The 27,331-nt window shown below is 40.5% G+C and overlaps 1 protein-coding gene across 2 annotated transcripts in view; it reads left to right on the plus strand.

Annotated features, from left to right (window-relative positions):
* Positions 1–27,331, plus strand: part of LOC124596294 (ribonuclease P protein subunit p30) — an 85,417-nt gene that overhangs the window by 18,866 nt on the left and 39,220 nt on the right. Inside the window, exons 2-5 of one of the 2 annotated variants that reach the window (XM_047135388.1) lie at positions 679–818; positions 2,171–2,245; positions 14,594–14,662; positions 26,146–26,352. In XM_047135388.1, coding sequence (XP_046991344.1) covers positions 679–818; positions 2,171–2,245; positions 14,594–14,662; positions 26,146–26,352 — 491 coding nt within the window. The remainder of the gene's footprint in view (positions 1–678; positions 819–2,170; positions 2,246–14,593; positions 14,663–26,145; positions 26,353–27,331) is intronic. The other variant, XM_047135389.1, reaches the window with a different exon arrangement.

Genomic DNA, 27,331 nt, shown 5'->3' on the forward strand with positions numbered 1-27,331 from the left:
TCGCTTCATTTTGTGAACATCTGTAAGCATTTTTGTAAACCAACAGGGACACAATTCGTAAAAATTTAAGTGATTTGTGACAATTTTAAGAAAAAGAGTTTCTGAAATTTGTGGAAAGTCATCACGAGTATTCTTATTGTGAAAAGTCTGTTTTTCATGTATTTTCTTATTCATTTTCTCAACCAAACCATCATTGACAACAGAAGGCTGGCCACTCTGTGCTTCATCATGAACATTGGTTCATTGATCATTGAATTGTCTTGCCCATGTTTTCACCATCAGTCATTAAATTTTTACCATAAATCTCCACACGTTGATGATAAATTTTCAGCTGGCAAAACTGCGACACTAATGCTATGGTGGTGGTAGAACGAAGTGGCATGTACTTTCTGGACAGATCTTGTAAAAGTGTACAAACTACTATTAAGCTCTGGGGCTGAAAATCCTCTTTAAAAAAAGCAGGTGAAAGAATGGCAGAAACATCATACTAAAGTGTGACAAAGCAGAAGGTAGTGCAAAATAAAGTTTAGATGTGACATGTCAATATGCAAAACTGAAATAATAATAAAACATCTTGGGAATGCAAAGGAGTAATTTTAAATTACATCAACAACATAATCTACGTCTTGTGTTCTTTTGGTCTTAATTTTTTAAAAGTGTTATTGTGGCTTATTTCAGATGGCTACAAGACTGTAGCTCTCAATTATGAAATCGAAGATCTAGGCAGTGACACAAAGAAGAAGAAAAAGAAGAAAGGAGAAATACGTGAAGTTACCGATATTGTACCAGAGCCGCTAGAAATAAGTGCACTTGTTAAGGTATTGTTGAAGACATTCAAAGATAATTTGTCCAATTCTTGCATTGTTATTTGTGGAGTCTGTCATAGGACTCCCATCTGCTCAGCACATTACCTTACATTAGTCACATTCCACATCTTTGAGATGTTGAAATATGTCAAGGTTGTACGATTTATTTAAGAGAAATGAAGTGACATTGCATAAGATTACACGAAATATAATTGTATTGTAATACTAATTACTAAATAAACTAAAACATGAATTTTACTAAATCCTTTGAAGATACTCTTCAGTGGAGTAGAAGGGGTTACTCAACAAAAAGGTCTTTGTTCAGTTGTAAACTCCACCACATTACCCATAGTTTATTTAATATACTCTTTGAGGTTGTTGAATACATGTGTGCCTACTTACCTGATTCCTTTTTATACTAATGTTACACCCTTGAAGTATTTGTGGAGGTTTAGTGCTTTTAGTGTTATATGCATGCTTTACTATATTTTGATCAAAGAGGAATAGTTGTGGAAATTAGTGAGTACATGTGTGTGAAACAGTTGGCAAAATGCCAAGGTTACTGAAAACTTCCTGCTGGATGTTCTGCAATTAAGATCAGATATAATTCTTGTAATGTGCTTCTGTATTCTGAAAATACTATCCGTCTAAGTTGAATGCATCATTCCTGCTATGTGTAAGAATCATGCATACTTTTTAATGATGGATTGTATGTAATACATGCTGTTACTGAAAAGCAAATTGTAGATATCAGTGCAACTAAAATCTGTACAGAGAAGTGTAATCATGTGTTTCATTAGGCCGCAATTAGTAATTTTTCTTGTTGTTTCTAGGAAACTACTCATGAAGCAACAACATGCAAATATGAAATGGAAAACATATGTTTTGACTGCAATCATATTTGCAGAGCAGATATAGAGATACCAGCAATGCTATATTGTTTAGCCAAAGTTTATGTTAAACTTTGATGGTGAAAAAGAATGTATGCGATATCTTTGAGTTGTCTTGTTCATAGTTTTAATTTGTCGAAAAGATTCATTTCCATGTCTTTTGGATTGGAACTAACTTTTCATTCTGAATGTCTCAGAGTTCACATATAATTGACACATGTTGAGGTTACATGTGGTTTAAACGTAATAATTTGCAATTCCCTTTTGTGAGCAACAGTTCTGACTTCAAGTTTTCTGATGTCTGCTGTGAAAGCATGAAAACATTTTGATATGAACTGAAGAACTCAATTTTTATAGGTTAAAATTTCTTTATCTATTGGATTTGTGTATCTTACATGCTAAATATTAGTTAGAACAGTGAATGACTGTAGCTATCATTTTCTGTGTGCACAATAAAGAAATTCTTTGTTTCAGGAATTTGGTGACAAATTGACCTTAGTACACAGGCTGACATTTCCATTTTCTGATCAGCAACAATTTCACATGCTGGTATGTGTACAGTATTCCTTGCTTTGTGAAAATATTTTAGTAACATCCTTCCTGGTAATCAAAGAGTCATAATCTAATCATACATGACTGTTAAACATTCTAAAAACAAAACTTCATTAGCATCACACTTTACTCTGTTGTCATGAATTTTCAAAGTCTGAAATACATGGCAGTGATTTACAAGTCTTGTTCCACTTTAGTATAAAGGATCTTAACTGTTTCCGATTATTTAGAAAACTGTAATAGCAGGAGAACTGCATCAAACTAGTCTATGAACTGAAGACCACACCAACAATAAGAGTAAGAACACTTATCTGATCCCTCCATATATAGTTTTTAAATTATAATTTCATATACAGCAGATAGAAATTATTTGAGGTAAATTATTTCAGCCACACTTTCACTATTAAATAATTGTATCTTTATCAAGAGGAAAGTTCTAGCTCAATGGAAATAATTTAAGAGTGAAGGAGAGAACTTACCAAATAATGGAGGCATTGAACCGTCTGACATGCACAGAAAAAGAATGAAAAGATGGATCCTTTAATGAGCCAAAGTATGCATAAAGTCGTGTTCACCCTCCTGCCCCTCACACATACTCACACACTAGTGCTGCTACACTGAAGAGCCAAAGAAATTGGTACCCCTGCCTAATATCATGAAGGGCCCTGTGAGGACACAGGAGTGCCACAACACGACATGGCATGGAATCTACTAGTTGGAGTGCTGTAGGGAATTGACACCATGAATCCTGCAGGGCTGTCCATAAATCCATAAGGGTATGAGGGGGTGGAGATCCCTTCTGAACAGCATGTTGCAAGGCATCCCAGATATGCTCAATAACGTTCATTTCTGTAGAGTGTGGTGTCCAGCAGAAGTGTTTAAACTCAGAAGAGTGTTCCTGGAGCTACTCTGTAGCAATTCTGGATGTACGGGGTGTTGCATTGCCTTGCTGGAATTGCCCAAGTCTGTGAGAATGCACAATGGACATAAATGGATGCAGGTGATCAGACAGGATGCTTAAATACTTGTCAGCTGTCAGAGTAAATTCCAGACATATCAGGGGGCCCGTGTCACTCCAACTGCACATGTCCCACACCATTATAAAGCCTCCGCCCCATTACAGAGCCTCCACCAGCTTGAACTGCCCCTGCTGACTTGCAGGGTTTGTTGTTGTCTCCAAACCCGTACACGTCCGTCTGCTCGATACAATCTGAAACGAGACTTGTCTGATCAGGCAACATGTTTCCCAGTCATCATCAGTCCAATGTCACTGTTGACAGGCTGAGGCGAGGTGTAAAGCTATGTGTCGTGCAGTCATCGAGGGTACACAAGTGGGCCTTCAGCTCCGAAAGACCATATCGATGAAGTTCCATTGTATGGTTCACACACGACACTTGTTGATGGCCCAGCACTGAAATCCGCAACAATTTGTGGAAGTGTTGCACTTCTGTGATGTTGAACAGTTCTCTTCAGTCATCTTTGGTCCTGTTCTTGCTCGATCTTTTCCTGACCACAGAAATGTTGGAGATTTTATGTTTTACCAGATTCATGATATTCAGGGGGCACTCATGAAATGATCATACGGGAAAATCCCCACTTCATCGCTACCTCTGAGATGCTGTGTCCCATTGCTCATGCGCTGACTATAACGCCACATTCAAACTCACTTAAATCTTGATAAACTGCCATTGTAGCAGCAGTAACCGATTTAACAACTGCACCAGACACTTGTTATCTTACATAGGCATTGCCGACTGCAGCGCCATATTTTGCCTGTTCAGATATCTCTGTATTTGAATATGCATGCCTATACCAGTTTCTTTGGCGCTTCAGTGTATATTGTGCCAGCTGAACATACAATCCTGTGTGTGCGTGTGCATGTGCATGTGAGCACGCGCAAGTTCGCGCGCTTGTGGGGGACGGGGGAGGGAGTATTTTGTTATAGAAGTACTGCTCTTCAGTACAAAGAGTCCTAAAGGATGGATTAATTTCAGCAGTGTGAAATTCAGCATCGGATTCATTAAGTAAACATTTATGCACATTTCAACTATGCCAGTGTTACTTAATGTAGTTGGCTAAAGGTGGTCACTGTGTTGTTACAGTTAGAAAACTAGAAAAGTGAAGCAGCCAACAACTGAAGGTCAGACTGAAACTCATGGTGCTTCACTAAATATGTATTAATACTTCCTTTCTTCTGATCAGAGGAACTACCTCGTCCAACCTGTTACAGGAGAATCTATAATTGAGTGTGTGTTTCAAAATACAGTCTAACATCTACACTAATGACATGTATTGTTATAGAAGTAGTTACTGTTTGACAGCTGTAGTGATATTAGTGCTCCAAGTGGTGAGAAGTGTGGCTGTTTGTTTCATATTTTTTCTAGTTAATGAATGAAATAGTAATTACATTTTCTGCTCCTAAATTTTAGTCTAATACAAAGAGACTCAAATGACCATAAAACAATTGTAAGCAAAGCTACAATTTATGAAACTAATAACTTAAGCTGCAGTGTAGATGAAATGGCTTTTTTTGTGAAATTGAAAAAATTTCTTACTCCACTGGAGCCGAGACAGTGTAGTAAACTTATTGTTTCACATTTATGAAGTATTGTAATGTACTTCCATGTATAAAAAGGGGTGAGACACTATTTGTCATTTCATTCTGTTTTGTAATAATTAGAACAATGGTTGCCAAAAATAAACCTTACATCATTATTATTGTTCTATGTGACATGAGTTACTTCAAGTTAATGGTGGAAGTATGCCGCAAAATTATTATGAAATGCTGATTACATTATGCCTCAAAATTATTGTAACAGGTGGATTACATTGTCACTGGGAAGGTACCCAGGTAACAAATTATAATGAAATGGAAGTGTTGAACAAAAAGCTATATTAAACAAATGTTCATGAGTGCCTTATTAAAAGCATAATGGTTATTCGCATAGAAAGCAGTGCTGAAATTAGCTTTTTGGAAAAAAAAACCCATTGCATATGTAGGAAGTTGAACCCCCAGTCAAAGACAAATGCCATAGTAAGAGCATAAACTTACATGAATTAGTAAATTTGCAATATATGATTCCAGTAATAAACAAGTGGCATACAAATAATGAAAAGATGTAGGTAAGAACTAATTTCTTCAGTTGGTGTCGGTGAATGAAAGTGGGTGTGAAGGCCAAAGCGATATCATATTTGTAATAGCAAAGTACTCCATTTGAAAGAGAGAGAACTACAATAAACCTTAAATTATTACCAGAAGAGTAAAACTATTTTAGTCTATATTTATGCTATTATAATTATGAAAAGGCAGGTGGAACCAGTAGTGAGGATGATTTGCTGCAGACATCACAATGAACATAAACTTAAAGCTTGTGTTGACCAATGGGCAGAAACACAATACAGAAATGTTATTCAAATACATTCATGTGGCAGTTTTAGGTGGGGGATGTTTTGAACTATAGTTGCATGAGATATCACTAGAAGTATGCCACCATTTTTAGAACACTGCCAGCCTAAGGAAGCAATTGCATACTACCTGTTACTAAATGCTTTGGGTTGTTTGTTGCTCATTGTTTTGTTTTCTTATTTTGAAATGAATGAAGAGACTAATCCTGGTCCATCACCAGATGTGAGTACAACTCTCACATTGCTAGAAAGAATTGGTGATTCATAGAACAGTGCACCAGTTTTGCTCTTGGAGAAGCATTAAAGAGGTGCAGAATGCCAGCCATACAAAGTCTTGTTTGTTTATGCATGCAGCTGACTGCCAGAACTGTGCAATTTAGGCAATCCATTTGCTTGTGTGAGTCTCACTTTTTTCAATAATACATTGTGCAGCTCGCTTTGATAATTGTACAATTCGCACAATTTTCTCATCAACAGTCACCTGAACTGAGCCTGCTGCTACACAACCTATATCTTTGCTATCTGGATTGAAGGCGAGGACACCTGATTCACATTCCCCTAGAACCTCAACTACTTCTCCCCCATTTGCTTCACCTGGTCCTACTCAACCCAACAAGCCACCTTCCTAGATGTTGATCTCTACCTCAGAGATGGCTACATCAGTACCTCCATCCATATCAAACCTACTAACCACCAGTAATACCTCCACTTCGACAGCTGCCACCCGTTTCATACCAAGAAGTCCCTTCTGTACAGCCTAGCCACCCGTGGTCATCGCATCTGCAGTGACGAGCAGTCCCTCTCTAAATATACCAAGGGTCGCACTGAAGCCTTCACTGACAGTAATTATCCTCCCACCCGTGTACAGAAACAAATCTCCCATGCCTTATCTTTCAAGTCTCTCGCCACCTCCCGTAGTCCCACAGTCCGGCCACAGAGGAGCATTCCCCTCATAACTCACTACCATCCGGGACTGGAGCAACTGAATTACATTCTCCGCCAGGGTTTCGATTACTTCTCGTTGTGCCCTGAAATGAGAAATGTCCTACCCACTATCCTTCCCACCCCTCCTACCGTGATATTCTGCCGTCCACCGAACCTACACAATATACTCGTCCATCCTTACACAACCCCTGCTCCCAATCCCTTACCTCATGGCTCAAACCCCTGTAATAGGCTTAGATGCAAGACCAGTCCCATACATTTTCCTACCGCCACTTACTCCAGTCCGCTCACTAACATTACCTATCACATCAAAGGCAGGACTACTTGTGAAACCGAGCGAGGTGGCGCAGTGGTTAGCACACTGGACTCGCATTCGGGAGGACGACGGTTCAATCCCGTCTCCGGCCATCCTGATTTAGGTTTTCCGTGGTTTCCCTAAATCCTTTCAGGCAAATGCCGGGATGGTTCCTTTGAAAGGGCACGGCCGATTTCCTTCCTAATCCTTCCCTAACCCGAGCTTGCGCTCTGTCTCTAATGACCTCGTTGTCGACGGGACGTTAAACACTAACCACCACCACCACTACTTGTGAAACCAGTCATGTGATCTACAAGCTAAGCTGCAACCACTGTGCTGCGTTCTATGTAGGCATGACAACCAACCACCTGTCTGTCCTCATGAATGGCCACCGACAAACTGTGGCCAAAAAACAAGTCGACCACCCTGTAGCTGAACACACTGCCAAACATGATATCCCTCATCTCAGTGACTGCTTCACAGCCTGTGCCATATGGATTCTTCCCACCAACACCAGCTTTTCTGATTGCGCAGGTGGGAACTTTCCCTACAGTACATCCTGCGTTCCCGTAACCCTCCTGACCTCAACCTTTGTTAGTCACTGTCCTCAACCATCCATCCCTCTCCCTGTTCCCATTCCAGCACTACACAGCCGTCATTTCACCGCCACACCCAGTCTTTTAATTTCTTTTATTTTTACTTTTCTCCTTTCTGCCACTTACCCCCTCCCCCCTCCGCACCTTCTCTCCTACCTTCCATCTAAACTGCAACACTTCACTGTCCACCACTCCCACCATACTATCCCTTCCCCTCCCCACCCCAGCCTCCTCCTTACCCCCACCCAGTCACCACTCCCATCATGCACTGGTGCTGCTGCTGCTCGCATTGTAGTTTCAGCTCTCTGAGACTGCAGGTGTGTGTGTGTGTGTGTGTGTGTAAGCTGCGCTTGTGTGTGTGTGTGTGTGTGTGTGTGTGTGTGTGTGTGTGTGTGTTTGTCTACTGCTGACAAAGGCCTTAATGGCCGAAAGCTATGATTGTGTGAATCTTTTTATTGTGCCTATCGCGGCTCAGCATCTCCGCTATATGGTGAGTAGCAACTTTCCTTCTCTCGTATTGTTACCAATATCTTTTTCTTTTTTAATGCACCTTTGGCTTTTATTGAAGGCTACCGGGATCTTTCTGCTCATTTAGATCTATAATGTTTTTCGTATTCCAGTCCAGTGAAAAAAGGGGGCCAGTCTCTTAAGTTTTCCAAATAGGAAAACTGAAATATCTGGAGCCTGACATGACAGTGTAGGGAAGAAAGTACATAACCTTTGATATGCTTTTGGGAAAGAATTAAAGGAGCAACACAACTGCAATCACACAACAAACAGAGATTCTCTTTCTTCTGTCACACATTGTCACTTTGTCATTGTGAACATCCTATGGACTGCCAGAAATGAGGGGAAACTTGAACTTAATTTTCACACCGTAAGTTCAGATAAATGACTTTGATGAATAACTGCGTTGGTGAAGTGAAGATGTGCAGTCCCCTTGAATAACAATTGGAGATGCGCACTCACCATATGCTATGATATGATGGCCTCATTTGACAGATATAATTTTGACTGGAAAACAACAGCCAGCTCACACAGTGCCAGGTGATAATCATAGATACGACCCCATCAAACTTCTTTCTGGGTCATGCTGTGCCTGAGCTTAACCTTTGGGCAACACACTTGTTGACTTACATTTAGATAGTAATCGACCACTACATAAGAAATAATCCAGCACACTGTGTTTGTGCTTGTGTTCAAAGGCTTGACACTGCATAAATTTCATTTATTGTGTTAGGTTGGTTGCCTTAGAGTAGCTCTTTGTTGGTCTGGTGACTAATGAATTATTATCAATTTATTGTATAAAAGTGTTATGAGTTGCTAAAACTATAACTTTCCAATTGTGACTCTAGTGTTATGAATACCGTAACTTTGTGCACATTTTTATGTACTGACATTTGACTTAGTTTAACAAACCTATGGTGGTCTTTTGACTATCACATTGACATCAGGGCCTTATCAGTTTGTTGCTTTCCTTCTTACTTTCTTTTTTTAATGATATTATAATGTTTACTATTTATCTATTATGAATTATCTCTGTGTGAATGAAGTTTTAAATTTGTCTGCTGTTACTGTGCTACATAGTATTACAATTGAACATTATTTCTTTAACAAATAAGAATTATCTGTTTCCTGTCTATGTGTATCCATTTTTCAATCCTAGTTGAACTTGGAATAATCTCTAGTAAGTGTTACGCAATTCGAAATATGTAATTTTTTATTTTGAAAACTAGAAACTAAAACTTGCTCTCACATAAATCAGAAATTGGGCCAGAGAAATTTGGAATTTCAATCTTTAAATATCAGGGAAATCTTCTGATAAATCAGTTCAGGGAACTCTTCAAAAAACAGTTCAGGGAACTCTTCTGATAAAACATTCACCACTCTATCTGAATTGTGAGAACTATTTTAAAACTGATATGAACAATAAGATCCACATTCACCAGACAGCATAGTCAACAGTTCTGCTTGATGCACTGCTATTGCAGTGGATTACAAAAATGAGTTAGATTGTTACAGTTGTATGCTATAATGTCCTTTAATGAAATGCCCTGTCACATTTATTAGAAGTTTTGTTCCTTGTTGAACTACTTCAGATATGTTAAAATAAATTAGAGACATACGGTGTTTGATTTTACCTAACTAACCTGAAACATGCACATGGTAAAGAAAACAGTGTGTATGGTTACACTTATATTTGCGGAGCAACTAGTTGGTTTCAGTTTTAGAATGGAAGGATGTACATTTAGGAGATGTTACACTTCATATGTGTCTTATCAAGAGGATTAGAGTCATTACGTTTTAAATAAAACAGTTACAAAGAAAAGTTTGTGGACAGTATATAAAGTTAAATTAGAATAGAAGAATCTCTTGCACTTCACTTCAAGAACACTGTCAATTCAGTCCATTGTCCTGAGTCAGCTTCTTTACACTAGTATTTTGGTCTGTTGTGCAATGTTTTTTGCACTTTTCTTATGTGTGTTCTGGGGTTCATATTTATAAAGTTACTTTTCTCTGCAGGAACAAATAAAAATTGTGTCACACACTGTTCGCTTTTTAGGTTATTTTGAATCATCTTTCCAGGATTGTAATCCGTGTGTTCTATACCATTCTCCATAAAAAACTTCTGAGTTTTCTGTATACATTCTTGTTTGTCTATAATGATTAACAGGTTTACTTTATCTGCTTTAGAGGTTGTGGTGTTTCCATGTTTTTGTTTTGAATTTATTTCATTGAAATTGTGCAGCCTATTTTTGTTTTGATGCCTGTCGCATCACAACTCACTCAGGCAGGCCCCGGGCCGTCGTATGTGGTCTTGCCAGAGGGCACTCTTCTCAACAGGTGCCATCTTATTCATGGTGCCGCAGCAGTTGCGCCACTTCATTCAGATCATTTGTTATAATTCTAAAAATCATCTTTACAATTGAACATGATCAATATAAAGCTTTAAATGTTTTAGACTAATCATATCTAAAATAATGGAGGGCAGATGCTCAAAATGTATGGTAAATAAGCTTTTAAGATAACATAATGAGCACAAATTCCTCCCATGCTATACAACACAAGATGGCTTTGTTTAGCAGCAGAAGTAACAGACTTTTGAAACCACTCTTGATAGAAATTGAAAAGCAGCACATACGAGACATGCTTAAGCAGCTTGCAACAGCCAATGATTTTGTACTGACTGACATAATCAAAATGATTTAAATAATTGAAAGCAAAATTTAACGATTTCCAAGAGGCTAAGTCATACGCAACAGAAATACAAAAAATACAATGCTTCCATACAGAGGAAATAAAAAAAATTGAAATTTTTTTCTAAAACCTCAGTATAGAATTTCATACACAAGTTTCCATTAAATTGAGACTACACAATAGTATTGACTATGATGTGGAAAAATTAAGTGTAGCTATTGAAGCATCTTCAGCTAAATCAGTTTACACCTTGAGAAAAGCTGCTTCAACGTGGGGGAAATGTGACTTCAACGTGGGGGAAATGTGACTTCAACATGGGGGAAATGTAAGATCTTTTAGTATTTTAGCATTTGAATAATTTTATAAGATTGTGTGGCAGTATACCCAGAACAAGTTTAATGAGATTGTCACCAACCACAGGTGTCTACATATTTATGGGGTTGTAGCATAAAAAATAAAATGTATAGAGTGCAAAAAACCCTACATAGGACAGCCCAAACAGTTTCTATACTTGGTTTAAGGAACATCTAGGCACAAATAATAAAACTGTGTTAGGTATACACCATAAACCATGCAAAGCACAGCATGCAAAATATACACCAGCGAATGAAAGTGATTCATACTACCCCATAGAGGTATTTCCTTTACTTATTGCAGGAGCCTGAAATTTTAACTCATCATTTGAAAAAGCAAACTGCCCAATGAACAAAACAATCATAAAATGCATAGTTTAAAAAAGTATATCTATACATTGCTGTACACACGCTGACAACAGTTACTCTGATATGACATTTCCACCATGAAGTGAACCAGCCTGGTGGCGATGAGGCCATCTCCAGCTGCAGAGTGAGACTGTATGCTGTATTGATCAAAACACACACACACACACACACACACACACACACGCACACACACACACACACAGTGGTCTTTGGTTGAACTCTGGCATAAGGAAGCATGCTCAGGATGTAGGGCAAAATAAACTGTGTTCCTGGTGTGAACCGCAAGACTCTTTTCTATACAAATTTACATACTGTTCATAAGTTTATCTTAGTAACCTTTTTTATTTTTATTTAGTTTTTTAACACTCTCTCTTTATCATTGCAGTCTTTCAGACTATCCTGTAACTGCTGTCTAAACATATCGTGAAAGCCTGGCTTTCAGAAGCCGTATTGCAATATTCCATAATTTATCACCGATTGTGTAGTGGCGCCACCCGATGTTACTAAGGAAACAGGGTAACTTGCACAACATTACTGTCGACTGCCGTGGAGCCATGACTCAAATGGCACTTGTCGAGAGAAATGCCCTCTGATGAGACCATGTAAGCTGACCCGGGGAATGCCTGAGTGAGTTGCAATGAAATCTGTAGAGTGTGCAATGGAGTTTCACTAAGGTGTTAATATTGAGGAACTTTGATAGGACGTGGACTGGATGCTACTTTGGAATATGGACTTAAGTTAGCTTGCACTGATTCCGAGAAGCTGAGGTATGGTTGCACTCAGGAGTAATAGTCTAAGAAAGGTTGGGAACCTCTGCTGTAACATGTAGCAGGCAGTTGTCACTTTACCCAGCAGAAATGCCAAATGTAACCGAGATTTTACTAAGCAACTGATGCTGCTCCACCCACCAACCACCCCACTCCCCCCATCCCACACCCCCAGCCCCTACCCCCACCCACCACCCCCATATAATGAAGTCTGAGATAGGACCTCTGCATCATCTGCACGTGACCTCTGGAATAAGCAGCTTGCCTGTTCTATGTCAAACACATGTACGTCCATCACTCACCTGCAGGCAGGACAGGTATACACTCGCACACACACACACATATCCATCTGCACATACACAGACACAAGCAGACATAGCACCAGTTGTCTGCTTGTGTCTGTGTATGTGCGGATGGATGTGTGTGTGTGTGTGTGTGTGTGTGTGTGTGTGTGTGTGTGTGTGTGTGTGTGTGTGTGTGTGTGTGTGTGTGTGTGTGTGTGTGTGTGGGCGCGCGCGCGCGCGCCCGCGCGCGCGCGCGCGCGAGTGTATACCTGTCCTTTTTTCCCCCTAAGGTAAGTCTTTCCGCTCCCGGGATTGGAATGACTCCTTACCCTCTCCCTTAAAACCCACATCCTTTCGTCTTTCCCTCTCCTTCCCTCTTTCCTGATGAGGCAACAGTTTGTTGCGAAAGCTTGAATTTCGTGTGTATGTTTGTGTTTATTTGTGTGTCTATCGACCTGTCAGCACTTTCGTTCGGTAAGTCACATCATCTGTGTTTTTAGATATGTTTTTATAGTTTGTCAGTCTAAAAAGGCATACTGTTTGGCAAGTGCGCAAATATTGATGGATGCCACAGGTTTGCACAAGGACAATGATAGCAGCTTTACTACAATTCACGGGACTTGCTGGTTTAGCAATTTATTCCATGCTGCCATGTCCTGGCCTGGAGATGTGAGGCATGCCATGGAACTGTGCACGCCATGACATTAAGAATAATGTTGTCTTTCAGAAAGGGCTAAGAGAACTATCATTAATGTTAAACAGAATGGATGTAATTTTTTTATAGTGCTTGTATGAATACGAATCTTTATGAATTGTTTTTGTTTTGTAAGTGAAGGATCAATACAATCTTATTTTTGAAGAAATGCTGTCTCTTAATTGCTAGAAAGTTAAGAATTTGAATGAAGTTTACAGTTTCCAGCACCAAAAAAGTTGCATTAGGGAAAGAGTCTACATAAAAGAAGAATTACATGGTTTGTGTGAACACTTAATGAAGATACAGCAGTACATAAATAAAAATGATGGTGATTGTAATCTAAACAAACTGTCTCACAGTAGGGAAAACATTGAAGTGTAACTTACCTTTACAAAAGGTTGCATGTAAGCATAGTAGATAAATTTTGCATTCTCTTCACTGCAGTTTTGATTAATATCCTTTGGGTAAAGAAAACGTTACTCATGGCTTTCGATGTTCAAAGTGTGTCCATTCTGGTGTGGCCTGTTGTCTGTATTGATCCCAAGAAATTGTATGTTGTGTACTATTACAATCTTTTGTCAGATTAAAATTATATTAAAGTAGTGCATATTTTTATGATTGTTTTTCAAATGGTTCAAATGGCTCTGAGCACTATGGGACTTGACATCTGTGGTCATCAGTCCCCTAGAACTTAGAACTACTTAAACCTAACTAACCTAAGGACATCACACACATCCATGCCCGAAGCAGGATTCGAACCTGCGACCGTATCAGTCGCGCGGTTATGATTGTTGTTGAAAACTCAAAATTTCTACACTTTATTTTTTCAAGTTAAGTATCAGTTTCTGTATATTAAACCAGTTTTGGATATCAGATTGTCCACTGATGACTTTTACATTCAGCTTTAAAAATTTAATATAAATAAAGGCAACAGTGGTGAAAGGCTTGTAATTTTGGTTATGCATGCTGTTATTTATTTCAGTTCTAAATTTGACATAGTGATGATTAAATTTTTGTTATGTACAAAAAGTAGAGATTTTCTTGATTGAACATTGCTGTGAAAATCAAGTATGTGTTACATGAAAAAATGTGTCCCAAAGAAACTGCTTTCAGGGAATCCCATATCCACAGTTTTCCGTACTGATAGTTGGTACTCCTTGTCATTCATGACATACTTTTCTGTTTAGTATTTTCCCTGACAGAGGACTTGCTAGGTCTGAAAACTTACTGTTTGATTCCTTTATGAGTGTTACAGCAAACCATATTAGTAAGTGGTTCTTTTGTGTACATTTGCTTATTGTTGTTTATCAAAATAAAATTGTGTCTCTCTGAGCTACCATTTTTTAAAAGTAGCTTTTAAAAATTATGATAAACAAAAGGAAGAACTGTGTAATACTCATGATTTTGATATGTTAAAATTTCTAATGGTTTTGTTTCAGAATCAGTCGAAAAACCTGAAGAAGTATAAGATCCTAGCAGCTGTGCCAAAAACACAATCAGCATTTCAGGTAACTTGCTTTAACTGGTTTTTAACTTTTAAACATCGCCTGCAATTGATACTATCCTTCTCCTGAATCCTATATCTGCCATGTGTCTTGTATCCTATCTGGATGAACAGATGATAGCCAACTACCCTTTTCTCAAATCTTACATCAGCACCAATCCCTGTGAGTCACATGTGCCAATCCTGTGGCCTGCAACTGGGAATAAAATCGTTACTGTTGTTTCCCCACGGGTGTTCTCAGCACATACTGTGTGCGTGCGCGTGCGTGCATCAATGTGCAGAGTGGGACAAGAGTGACGGATAGGTGGGCATCCAGGATAGTTACATAATTGGATAAATGAGGACCAAATTTAATCTGGTAAAAATCCCTTGGCATTTATTTTATTCATAAGGGATGCATATGGTGCACCTAAAGAAGTTGTCATGAGTTTAGAGGGGCTGTGATGGCCAGAGTTCTGGAGGGAACCTAGGAGAGCAGGGGAGGGACATGTCAGAAGACAGCAGCCAAGAGACTGGAAATTCTCTGCATTGGCCCTCAGCTGCCCAGATCTGTGAACATGTGATTGTTTCCTACTCTCGTACTGGTTAAGGATTGTGACCAAGGCTTTGCCAAGGCATCTCTCCACCAGCAATCCTCACCATGAGAACCCTACTAAGCCTAGTGGGTGGGACAATAAAATGCTGTGAGCTGTTTCTCAACGGTATCAAACATAATTACTGGAACAATCCAGGAAATAAAAAATTTGGATATTTTGTTCCCGACCCCTCCAATTGGGTCGCCCATTGTGCATTCCTCGCCCCCCTTCTGTAGAATTGGAGCAACGAGTTTACAAAAGTAGTGAATTGTGGAAGGCTCTTTCGGACAGACTGTTCATTGATAGAAGCCGTACAAGCTGCAGGAGCGTAACAGTTGTTATTGTATAATAATTAATTTTGTATTTAGGGACAAAGATTTACAATATTTATAGTCGTTAAGTGCTTCTTGGGGCACAATTAGTTACAGGGGAATTGTCATTAAAGAATCATTCTTACAAAGTTGAGCAGATTTGTGGCTGCTGAGGGTTGATGATGCCTGTCAGGCTGCTTGTGCCCTATGAACCATATTCTATAGGAAATGCAACACTCCATCTGGAGGGCATTAGAGGTAAATCAAGTGGTGTTTAAAGAGTAAAGAGGTCCAATTTAAATGATGATTGGTGGTTTAGGTCATCGGTACCCTCAAATTTATAGAGGGACCTTTCAATGAGTTGCCAAATGATCGAATTCTGTCAATGGTTCCACAAGAAAGGAGTATGGAGGGGTGAATCTTATAACTAATACAGTTTTGTTAATACTTCTCCTTTTGTCCAAGGCATCTTTAAAATTCCTATTCTATTTACCAAAGGAGGCTTAAGAAAAAGAACAATTGCAATTGATGCTAAAACTCTAATTTTACACTCCTGGAAATTGAAATAAGAACACCATGAATTCATTGTCCCAGGAAGGGGAAACTTTATTGACACATTCCTGGGGTCAGATACATCACATGATCACACTGACAGAACCACAGGCACATAGACACAGGCAACAGAGCATGCACAATGTCGGCACTAGTACAGTGTATATCCACCTTTCGCAGCAATGCAGGCTGCTATTCTCCCATGGAGATCATGGAGATGATCGTAGAGATGCTGGATGTAGTCCTGTGGAACGGCTTGCCATGCCATTTCCACCTGGCGCCTCAGTTGGACCAGCGTTCGTGCTGGACGTGCAGACCGCGTGAGACGACGCTTCATCCAGTCCCAAACATGCTCAATGGGGGACAGATCCGGAGATCTTGCTGGCCAGGGTAGTTGACTTACACCTTCTAGAGCACGTTGGGTGGCACGGGGTACATGCAGACGTGCATTCTCCTGTTGGAACAGCAAGTTCCCTTGCCGGTCTAGGAATGGTAGAACGATGGGTTCGATGACGGTTTGGATGTACCGTGCACTATTCAGTGTCCCCTCGACGATCACCAGTGGTGTACGGCCAGTGTAGGAGATGGCTCCCCACACCATGATGCCGGGTGTTGGCCCTGTGTGCCTCGGTCGTATGCAGTCCTGATTGTGGCGCTCACCTGCACGGCACCAAACACGCATACGACCATCATTGGCACCAAGGCAGAAGCGACTCTCATCGCTGAAGATGACACGTCTCCATTCGTCCCTCCATTCACGTCTGTCGCGACACCACTGGAGGCGGGCTGCACAATGTTGGGGCGTGAGTGGAAGACGGCCTAACGGTGTGCGGGACCGTAGTCCAGCTTCATGGAGACGGTTGCGAATGGTCCTCGCCGATACCCCAGTTGCGAATGGTCCTCGCCGATACCCCAGGAGCAACAGTGTCCATAATTTGCTGGGAAGTGGCGGTGCGGTCCCCTACGGCACTGCGTAGGATCCTACGGTCTTGGCGTGCATCCGTGCGTCGCTGCGGTCCGGTCCCAGGTCGACGGGCACGTGCACCTTCCGCCGACCACTGGCGACAACATCGATGTACTGTGGAGACCTCACGCCCCACGTGTTGAGCAATTCGGCGGTACGTCCACCCGGCCTCCCGCATGCCCACTATACGCCCTCGCTCAAAGTCCGTCAACTGCACGTACGGTTCACGTCCACGCTGTCACGGCATGCTACCAGTGTTAAAGACTGCGATGGAGCTCCGTATGCCACGGCAAACTGGCTGACACTGACGGCGGCGGTGCACAAATGCTGCGCAGCTAGCGCCATTCGACGGCCAACACCGCGGTTCCTGGTGTGTCCGCTGTGCCGTGCGTGTGATCATTGCTTGTACAGCCCTCTCGCAGTGTCCGGAGCAAGTATGGTGGGTCTGACACACCGGTGTCAATGTGTTCTTTTTTCCATTTCCAGGGGTGTAGATTTTGGAGCAGTATGCGCAATAGGGGCAGTAAATGTGAAAGTGTTTTATCTACTGTTAGTCCCTGTTATAGTAGTTGTCACCTAGCCCCTTTAAGGTGAAAACAAATTATGCAATGTACAAGGCCATCTACTATACAAAATGCGTCTGGTCTCTTATACCAAGTATCACTTAGTGTACCAGGCAATCCAGTGCATTGTTCATTGCTATAGCCCAGGTAGAAATATGTGTCAACATGACCTGCTTCCGTGATGTGAAGGTATGCCAGTCCTGGATTGAATCTGCGTGGTGGATTAACAATGAAGTATTGGTGTGCCAGTGACCATGGATGTGGTGTTTTAGGCAGTTTTCCACATCCCACTAGTTGAATACCAGGGTGATTCCCATGTTCCACCTTGGAAACATGCTGCGCGAACATTTAGAATATTTTCTCACACTTGCACACAGAATGTACTCTGTACGCAAAGAGATTGGGTACACTGCTTCTGGTCCTCAGCTCATGGTCTAGTGGCTAGCATTGTTGCCTCTGGATTATCAGGTCCTGGGTTCAATTCCCAGCCAGGTTGGTGATTTTCTCTGCCTGGGGACTGGGTGATTGTGTTATCCTCATCATTTCATCATCATCATCATCATCATTCGTGACAGTGGCTACATTGGATTGTGTAAAAATTGGACTGTGTAAAAATTGGGACTTTGCACGGGTGCTGATGACAGTGGAGTTGAGCACCCCACAAACCAAACCAAACCAAACCAAACCAAACACTGCTTCTGTTCTTGGGGGTGAACAGGAGACTAATGACCTTAGCTGTTTGGTCAGCTTAACATCCAATAAGAATCAGAATCATAAGTGATGTGGTTGTCAAATGTTTGTAACAGATGGTCATCAGTAAAACTGAGTGGCATCGAGAGTGTACCACCAAGGGTAATTTAGTTTAAGAGTGGGTGTGATGATACCACAATGGGAGCTGTTAAACAGCAAATCGCTACCAGAGTAACATGAGGCTTCAGGGACAAGCTCATGACCAAAACAGAGTAGGGTAATGAGTAATGGTACATGCACTAAGAACAAATGTCTGTTACTAAGAGGAGTAAATCCTGGTTCTCATGAGAAATCAAAACTGGCATTTGTAATCTGAAAAACTACAGTGTAAGGCTCAATCGTCAGTATTTCAGACTGGAGAGGAAGGAAAGGCAACGTGAAACAGACATCTGTGATGCAGTATAGCTGAATGCTGGTGCTGACAGCTTTATGCTTGTGGTTTATTGTAAGGAAGATTGTATATAACGAGTGATGCATGGGGAATTTTGGTGGGTAAATTGGTAGGGATGTTCTGGGCAGGACTGAAAAGCACAGCCAACTGTTTGACCCTCAGTGTCCCAGGAAATCCAGTGCATTGTGCATTGCTAAAGCTTGCCTGCTTTGCAGCAGTTACAAGACAGGTGTTTACAGAGGAGAATAGGGAGGAGTCTAGGTACGCATTATATAAGGTCTGCCACGGTCCAGCGGTAGGAGTGAAATGACTTTAGCGAATGAGTGTGTGTCAGCTGACAAGAAGTTAAATAAAAATATTTTTGATGTATCATCTTGAGTGATAGCTGTGTGGCAAGATATGTCAAAATATAAATTATTTTACTTACTTCGGTAGTATAGATGGCATTGTAGTTAATAACCAGTGGCAGTTCCATTTCAGTTGCCTATTTTCCACAGGTTAATCACTTTTCACTATAATACTGCTTGTCAGTTGAAACATATGACAAATTGTGGTACACCTTGGGGAAATGACAGTAATGGACGCGAAAGGACACAATATGCACTCTGTGTATGCCTGTCAAGAGAGCAATGCTTGAAGCGTTCAGTCCATAGCAGATTCTTGTCAAATGATCTTCCACAAAACCCAAAGAAATTGTGGTTGTATCTAAAGGCTGTTAGTGGCACCAAAGTTAGCATCCAGTTCCTAGTGAATGAAATAGGAACTGAAATTGAGGGTAGCAAAGCAAAAACTGAAATGGTTAACTCCATTTTCAAATGTTCCTTTACAGAGGAAGTCCTAGGAGAATTGCCGCAGTTTAAATTCGTGCCACTGAAAAGATAAGTGAAGCATTAGTGTCAGTAGTGTTAAGAAACAGCTGAAATTGTTAAAACTGAACAAAGCTCCAGGACCTTATAGAATCTTTATGGGATTCTGTACTGAATTTGAAAGTGTGTTAGCCCCTTTTTTTTTTAACTGTAATCCATCCTAGATCCCTTGAACAGAAAACAATACCCAGTTCATGGAAAAAAGCACAGGTCACACCCGTCTACAAGAAGGGTAGTAAAATGATTCTCAAAACTACCATCCATGTCCTTGACATTGATTTGTTGTAGATTATTAGAACATATTCCAAGCTGACAACATAATGAGGTATATTGAGCAGAATGACCTCCTCAATGCCAACCAGCATTGATTCCGAAAACATCAATCTTGTGAAACCCAACTCTCACTTTTCTCACATGACATACTGGAAGTGCTGGATCTCAGCAGTAAGGTAGATAAAGTATTTCTTGATCCTGGATAAGCATGTGACTCAGTACTACACCTATGCATATTGTCAAAAGTACGATCATATGGGATATCAAGTGAAATTTGCGTCTGATTCAGAACTTTTTGGTAGGAAGAACACAGTATGTTATCTAGGATGAAGAGTTATTTTCATATGTGGTAGTAACTTCAGGTGTGCCCCAGGGAAGTGTGTTAGGACCCTTGTTGTTCATGTTGTATATTAATGATGCTTTGCTGATAATGAAGTTATCCATAATGATTTACTGTCTGAAAGAAGCTGCATAAATATTTAGTCAGATCTTGATAAGATTTCAAAGTGGTGCAGAAATTGGCAACTTGCTACAAAAGTTCATAAATGTAAAATTGTGCACCAAGTTTCACAAAATGAAAAAAAGTGGTATACTAGGACTATAATATCAATGAGTTACTGTTGGAATTGGCCAACTCATAAAAATGCCTGGGTGTAACACTTTGTGGGGATATGAAATGGAATGATCACATAGGCTTAGTCGTGGGTAAAGCAGATGGTAGACTTCCATTTGTTGGTAGAATACTGGGGAAGAGCAATCAGTCTACAAAGGAGATTGCCTAAAAATCACTCTTGTGACCCATTCTAGAATATTGGTCAAGTGTGTACAATCTCTACCAAATAGAATTAACAGGGGATATTGAATGTATTCGGAGAAGGGCATCAAAACTGGTCAAAGGTTTCTTTTCTCCTTGGGAGAGCATCACAGAGATACTGAAGGAACTGAACTGGCACTCTCTGAAGATAGACGCAAACTATCCTGAGAAAGTCTATGAACAAAATTTCAAAAACCAGCTTTAAATGATGACTGTAGGAATATACTACAACCCCCCTCCTTATCGCACACATAGGATCGTGAGGACAATATTAGAATAATTACAGCATGCACAGAGACATTCAAACAATCATTTTTCCACACTCCATACATTATTGGAATGGCAAGAAACCCTAATAACTGGTACAATGGGACATACCATCTGCCATTCACTTCATGGTGGTTTGTGGAGTATAGATGTAGACGCAGATGTAGAAATATGGTAGCATCCAGAATGTGCTGTGCAACTGATTTATATTACAAAAATCTTCACATAAAAGTATGACATACTTTTCTCAGATAAAAATACAAGTGGACACTCTCTGTGACTAAGTGAAACATATGATGCATACACTATCCTTCAACAAGAAGACAGGGGTATATTTCACAGTACAAATACTGTGCAGTACTAGATGAACATTGACCTACCCACACAGCCAGAGAATGTGGTGCAGATATTGTCCACCTCCTTTGTCAACAAACTAAGTAGACCAGCCCATAGGCACTCTCTGGGAACTGAAATAAAATTCATGTAAATACAATTCAGGATCATTACTGGTAATTCATTTACAAATCACAGCCTGACAACAACCTAAGTGTGGCCCATTACCAAATCAATTTGTAATTTTGGTAAGCATCTTTAACTGTGATAGATAATATACAAAACATTAAAAACATACAGAAAAAAGTAGACATTGACAGTGAAGTCATAGAACAAGTTGATGAGTTTTTGTATTTAAGGTAGTTAAAGAGAATGGTGGGATCACCAGAAAAAGAAATAAACAAAGAATAGTAATAATGCAGAGCACTTTTTTAAAATTAAGTAGAATTGTCAGAATTGGCAATTCCTAAGTGTCTGAAAAAGTCTATTGTCAGTGTATATTTGAGTTATCAGCGTGAGACATAGACTTTTAATGTGAAAACCATTCAAAAATCAAGGGGTGCCCAATGATCAATGGAAATATGCATATTGGGAACTATCAAGAAAGGCAGGAAAACAAACGAATGGTTTAGGGAACAGGCTACGGTGGAAGATGTTATGATGGTAATGAAAATGAAATGGAGACATGGGACATGTAACCAGGTGAATGGAATGGCAATGAAAAGGAGGTGACTGGCATATGTAACCAGGTGAACGGATGAGAGATGAACCAAGAAAATTCTTTACTTTATGTTAAAGGGGGGGGGGGGCAGTGCTGTGACTTTGGTGGCTGAATAATCATCTCATCTAAGGTGGGGAAGCTCTTACATTCGCAAGCGGAAAGTGTTAGGTCATCCACAAGACTGTAGGGTTTGGGATTGTGGGTAGCAGGGGAGGGGGAGAGGGAAGGACAACAAACTAAATATTGGAAGACTATTAAGAAATCTGTGTGGAAAGAGGTAGAGAAGCCATAATAGGCCCAGAAAGGAACTGGGTTAAGTACAAGAAGAGTAACAATAGAAGAAATAAACAAGGGAAAGGAAAAGGGAGGGAGGGAGGGGTGTAATGTAATGAAATGAAGTAGGATAAAGTCCAGACAGTGAGGGGCAAATACAGGATCCTAGTATAGATTTTGGCCAGAAAGGATGCAGAAGAAGAGGATGAATGAAGATGATTTCTAGTGGTCAATCATAGAGGAGTCTGTGTTGAGAAGACGTGGAACCAAATGGCGCTTGTTGGAAATCAACAGTTATTGAAATTTCTCACTTTGTTGTGTGTAGCAAGCTCGCCCACTTGAAGGCAACCACTATGGCTGGTTATAAAAGTGTGCAATAGGTTTTTAGTTGTGCACACACACTTTGCTGAGCAACAGCTGCACTAAATATAATATATGAGTATATTGATATTGAGTATATTGATTTGTGATAGTAGCAGTGGGATAGATGGGCTGATGATGCATTTAGTAGATGAATGAAGGCAACATTTTCCCACTCGTACTGTATATATGAGGTGCTACCCAAAATATCTTAGAATTTCATTGTAAAAATTAGAAAACTGTACTTATGTCCCCCATCAACTTCAGAGTACTAACCTCGAACATGTATCCAATGATTCCAGCATTGGTCCCATTTTTGGAAGTACTCTTGGAAGTCTGCAGGGTGAAGGGTGTTCAGGACCTGTTGCAATTCCACTTGGATGTCTTCAATCAAGTCAAAAAATCACCTTTTTCAATGCAATTTTCATCTTGGGCAACAGATAGATATCGCTCAGGGCTAGGTCTGGCAGGTAGGGAGGGTGGAAGACCATTGCCATATTGTTTTTGACCAGGAATTCCTTCACAGCAAGCAAGGTTTGCGCAGATGTGTTGTCATGGTGTGTCAACCAGTCTGTCTGTTTGGATAACTCTGGACATTTGCAACAAACATTTTCCTTCAGTCACCTCAAAACCTCGCAGTAAAACTGCCCATTGAAAGTCTGACTACGTGAAACAAACTCCTTATGCACTATTCCCAAAACATTGAGGGGGGGGGGGGGGGTAGGGAAATCAGCATTGATTTCATGTTGCTGTGAACTTGTTGAGCTTTTTTTTGCCTTGGAGAAAATGGCATTTTCCAATGTGACGATTGCTGCTTTGTTTCAGAGTCATAACTGTAGACCCAAGATACATTATCTATTATGGTTCTGGATAAGAGTTTTGGACACTCTCAAACTCTTTAGTGTAGCCCAGTGCGTGTATGAATCCTGGGGTTTCGTTTGTTGATCCTGAGAAGGCAAGGGACAAACTTTAGTACAATTTGTCTCGTGTTCAGTTCAATGGCTAGAATTAATTGACATGTACCATAGAACAGGTTAAGTGTGTTACAGAAATTGTGAATTGACTGACTTCGGTCTTCGTGATTCACATCATGCACTTTCATGTTTGTTTCTGATGTTGTGCATGGTGACAGTTGACCAGAATGTTTGTCATCTTCCACAGATTCTTGGCCTTCCTGGAAGCACTTGAACTACTCACATGATCTTGCTTGACTCAGTGCATTCTTACCAAATGCCTCTGTCAGCATGCGGTGGGTTTTGGATGCAGTTTTCATCAACTTGAAACAGAATTTTATGCAAATCCATTGCTGCTTTACATTATCCATTTCACAATTTGCAGAAGCACTGAAACGTGTCCTGACATGCACCACTATAAGTCACAACGGTGTGCACCGAAGATGACATAAATTTATTACACAGTAGCAAAGCCATGTACTTCGAGAGCTCTGGCAGAAGAATGTTGTACTGCCACTAGTTCGATCAGTACAGTGAAATTCTTGGATATTTTGGGTAGAGCCTTGTGTATTAAGACCTCTTCTTATTTACACAACTAGCTTTGTACAAGAAGGGAAGCAAAATGGAATGCGGTAACTTAGAGAACAACACACAGGAGTACCAAGCTGGCTTTCGACCAAACTGATCGACAATAGATCACATTTTCACACTAAGACAATTGTTTGAAAAACATTGGGAATATGATAAAGATATCTACAGCCTGTTCGTCGATTTTCAATGTGCATATGAGAGCATCCACAGGAATATCCTATACAATGCAATGCGGGACTTAAGAATCCCTGAGAAGCTAGTGAGAATGGCGCAAGCTTGTATGGAAGAGTCAAAGGCAGCAGTATGTTTCCGAGGAGCCACATCAGAAACATTTGAGATTGAGACAGGTGTCAGACAAGGGGATGCTCTCATGTGTTCTGTTCAGTGTCATCTTAGAGAAAGTAGTAAAAGAGTGCAGGCAACAGGAGTGGGCTGGAGTAGAGATGGACGGTAACTTCAATTGTCTCGCATATGCAGATGACATAGTACTATTAAGTGAATCAAAGCACGTGTTGAAAGAAATGTATCAGCAAATGGACAATTATGCACGGAAGGTAGGGCTCAAAGTGAATCGAGACAAAACAGAGTTCATGCAATTAGGAAGAAGACAAGAGCAGATAGAATTTCTTGAGATAGATGGCAAGAGGTTCAAGAGAGTAGACCAGTTCAAATACTTGGGATCATGGTTTACCACGGGCACCAACATAAAAATTGACATCAAGGAAAGAATAGCAGTGGGAACAAAATGCATGCATACCCTTAGAGAGACGCTTGGCTCTAAATCGATCTCAGTGAACAAGAAGATGAAAATCTATGACACAGTGATATGCCAAGCAGTAATGTACGGTTCAGAAACATGGAGCATGACTAAGCGAGAAAGGGATAAACTATTAATATTTGAAAGAAGAGTAATGAGGAAGATATGGGGACCAGTTTTAGGTAATGGAGAATGGAGGAGGAGGAAAAATGAGGAAATCTACCTTCTGATGCGACAACCAGCTATCCTACAGAAGATAAAGAGCAAAAGAATACAATGGTGGGCCACCTAGCCTGTATGCCAGATGGAAGACAGGCGAAGATGGCAGTAGTGTAGAAACCAAAAACCAAACGCCCCATTGGACGACCAAGGCAGCACTGGATGGACCACCTGGCGAAGGACCTAGCAGCCCTGGGAATTGAAGACACCTGGTGGAGCCGGGCACAAAACAGGAAGGAATGGAGGCAGTTTGTGGAAGCAGCACATGTTCTGCAGGGCCAGTGATCACTGAATATCTATCTATCTAGCTTTGGCTGAAAAGTCTGTGTCCTAATGTTCATGGCTGTGATACCTACCATTAAGAGAAATTAGTAGATGCATGAGGAAGTTTTTCTGTCACATTCACACATTATGCACCCTTTGCTTTAAAACAATCTATATGTTTTGCCGAGCTTAACATTTGATGTATAAGATATTCTCCTTATACATTTTGTACCCTTTATTACTTGATCTGTGGTTATGTTACTTTATTTTTATAACATAAACAACATGCTAACACTGGGAAATTGCTTCATGCTATCCGTATGATAACATGGTATTGGACAGTTACCTGTTTTTAAAAGGGAAAACCATATTCAATATTTAACCATCATGAAGCATTGGTAGAATGGACTGTAAGCTCTTTTGTGCAATCACACTATGTACAGCATTCTGTACTATTATAAATGCTTGAATGAGTTAAGTATTTATATCAATATAGTATGGAATGGTGCCAAAGAAATAATGTCTCTAACATTGACCCACCATAACTCATTCATCCATAAATAATTTTGGAGGCAATTTTTTGAATTGTGCTTATATCATTCATTGCCATAGAAAGTAGTGTGTGAATGAATTAAATATCAAAATTAATCTTATTAGTTGACTTAACTGAAAATATCTAAAACATTTCAGAGTGCCTGCAGTAATCTGGATATTGATATTATATCTCTAGATTGTGAAAGCCGAACTTCTATACGAATTAACCGGAAAATGTATAACCTAGCAGTGGAAAGAGGAACTTTCTTTGAAATAATGTATGCACCTGCTATTCTTGATTCAACAGCCAGAAGAAACACTATATATGTGGCACATATGTACCACACATTTGGGAAGTCTAAGGTAAGTCTTATTTATTAAATAGTGGAAAGTCCAGGAAGGAATAACAACAATATGGAAAGGACAGACTGCTGTTCACAACATAGAGGAGGCATTGTGTCACAGACAGGCACAGTAAAAAGCATGTTAGAACTGTTCAGCTTTTGGATAAGAGAGAACACACACACACACACACATTCACACAGACAAAACCAACACACACACAAGGTACAGTCACACACAAGGTACAGTCGTCTCTGGACACTAAGGCCTGACTGCAACTGCATGTATGGTGAGTAGCAATCAACCTGGGGTAAATAGTGGTAGGGCAGGGTAAGAGGGAGAGGATGGCCTACAGGAGCATGTAGGAATGTAGTGAGGACAGGATAGGGCTGCTGGGTGGGTATCAGAATGTTTTGCTGTAGAGTTGGGGAGGGGGTGGGGGGGGGGGGGAGGTATAAGGACTATGTACTCACATTGATGGGATATAAGGCGCGTGTAATACTGGAGGGGGAGTAGGGAAGAGGATAGGCAGGTGGATGACAAGGAGTAGAGCAGGTTGAGGTCAGCTGGGTTACAGGAATGAAGGATATGTTGTAGCGAGAGTTACCATGTGTGTTGTTCTGAAAAGCAACCTTGGTGACACAGGCAGTGAAGCAGTCATCAGACTGAAGCAGCATGGTCAGCAGCTGGGTGGCCCCACCTTGTCTCTCAGCCACAATTTGATGAAGTCCATTCATGCAGACAGACAGCTTATTGGTAGTCTTGGCACAGGGGTTACAGCCAATTTTGTAGATCCGTGGCTGCTTTCATAGATGGCCCACTTTTGACTGTATAGGAGATGCCTGTGATGGGACTGGATTGGATGGCCGTGGGAAGACAGTGGTATATGTCTTGCATACTCTGTCTAATGCAGGGATACGAGCCATGAGGCAAGGCATTGGAAGCAGGGTTGTGGTAGGAACAGACAAGGACATTGTGTGGGTTGGATGGATGGCAGAAT

This window comes from Schistocerca americana, chromosome 2, assembly GCF_021461395.2.
Source record: "Schistocerca americana isolate TAMUIC-IGC-003095 chromosome 2, iqSchAmer2.1, whole genome shotgun sequence".
NCBI lineage: Eukaryota > Metazoa > Arthropoda > Insecta > Orthoptera > Acrididae > Schistocerca > Schistocerca americana.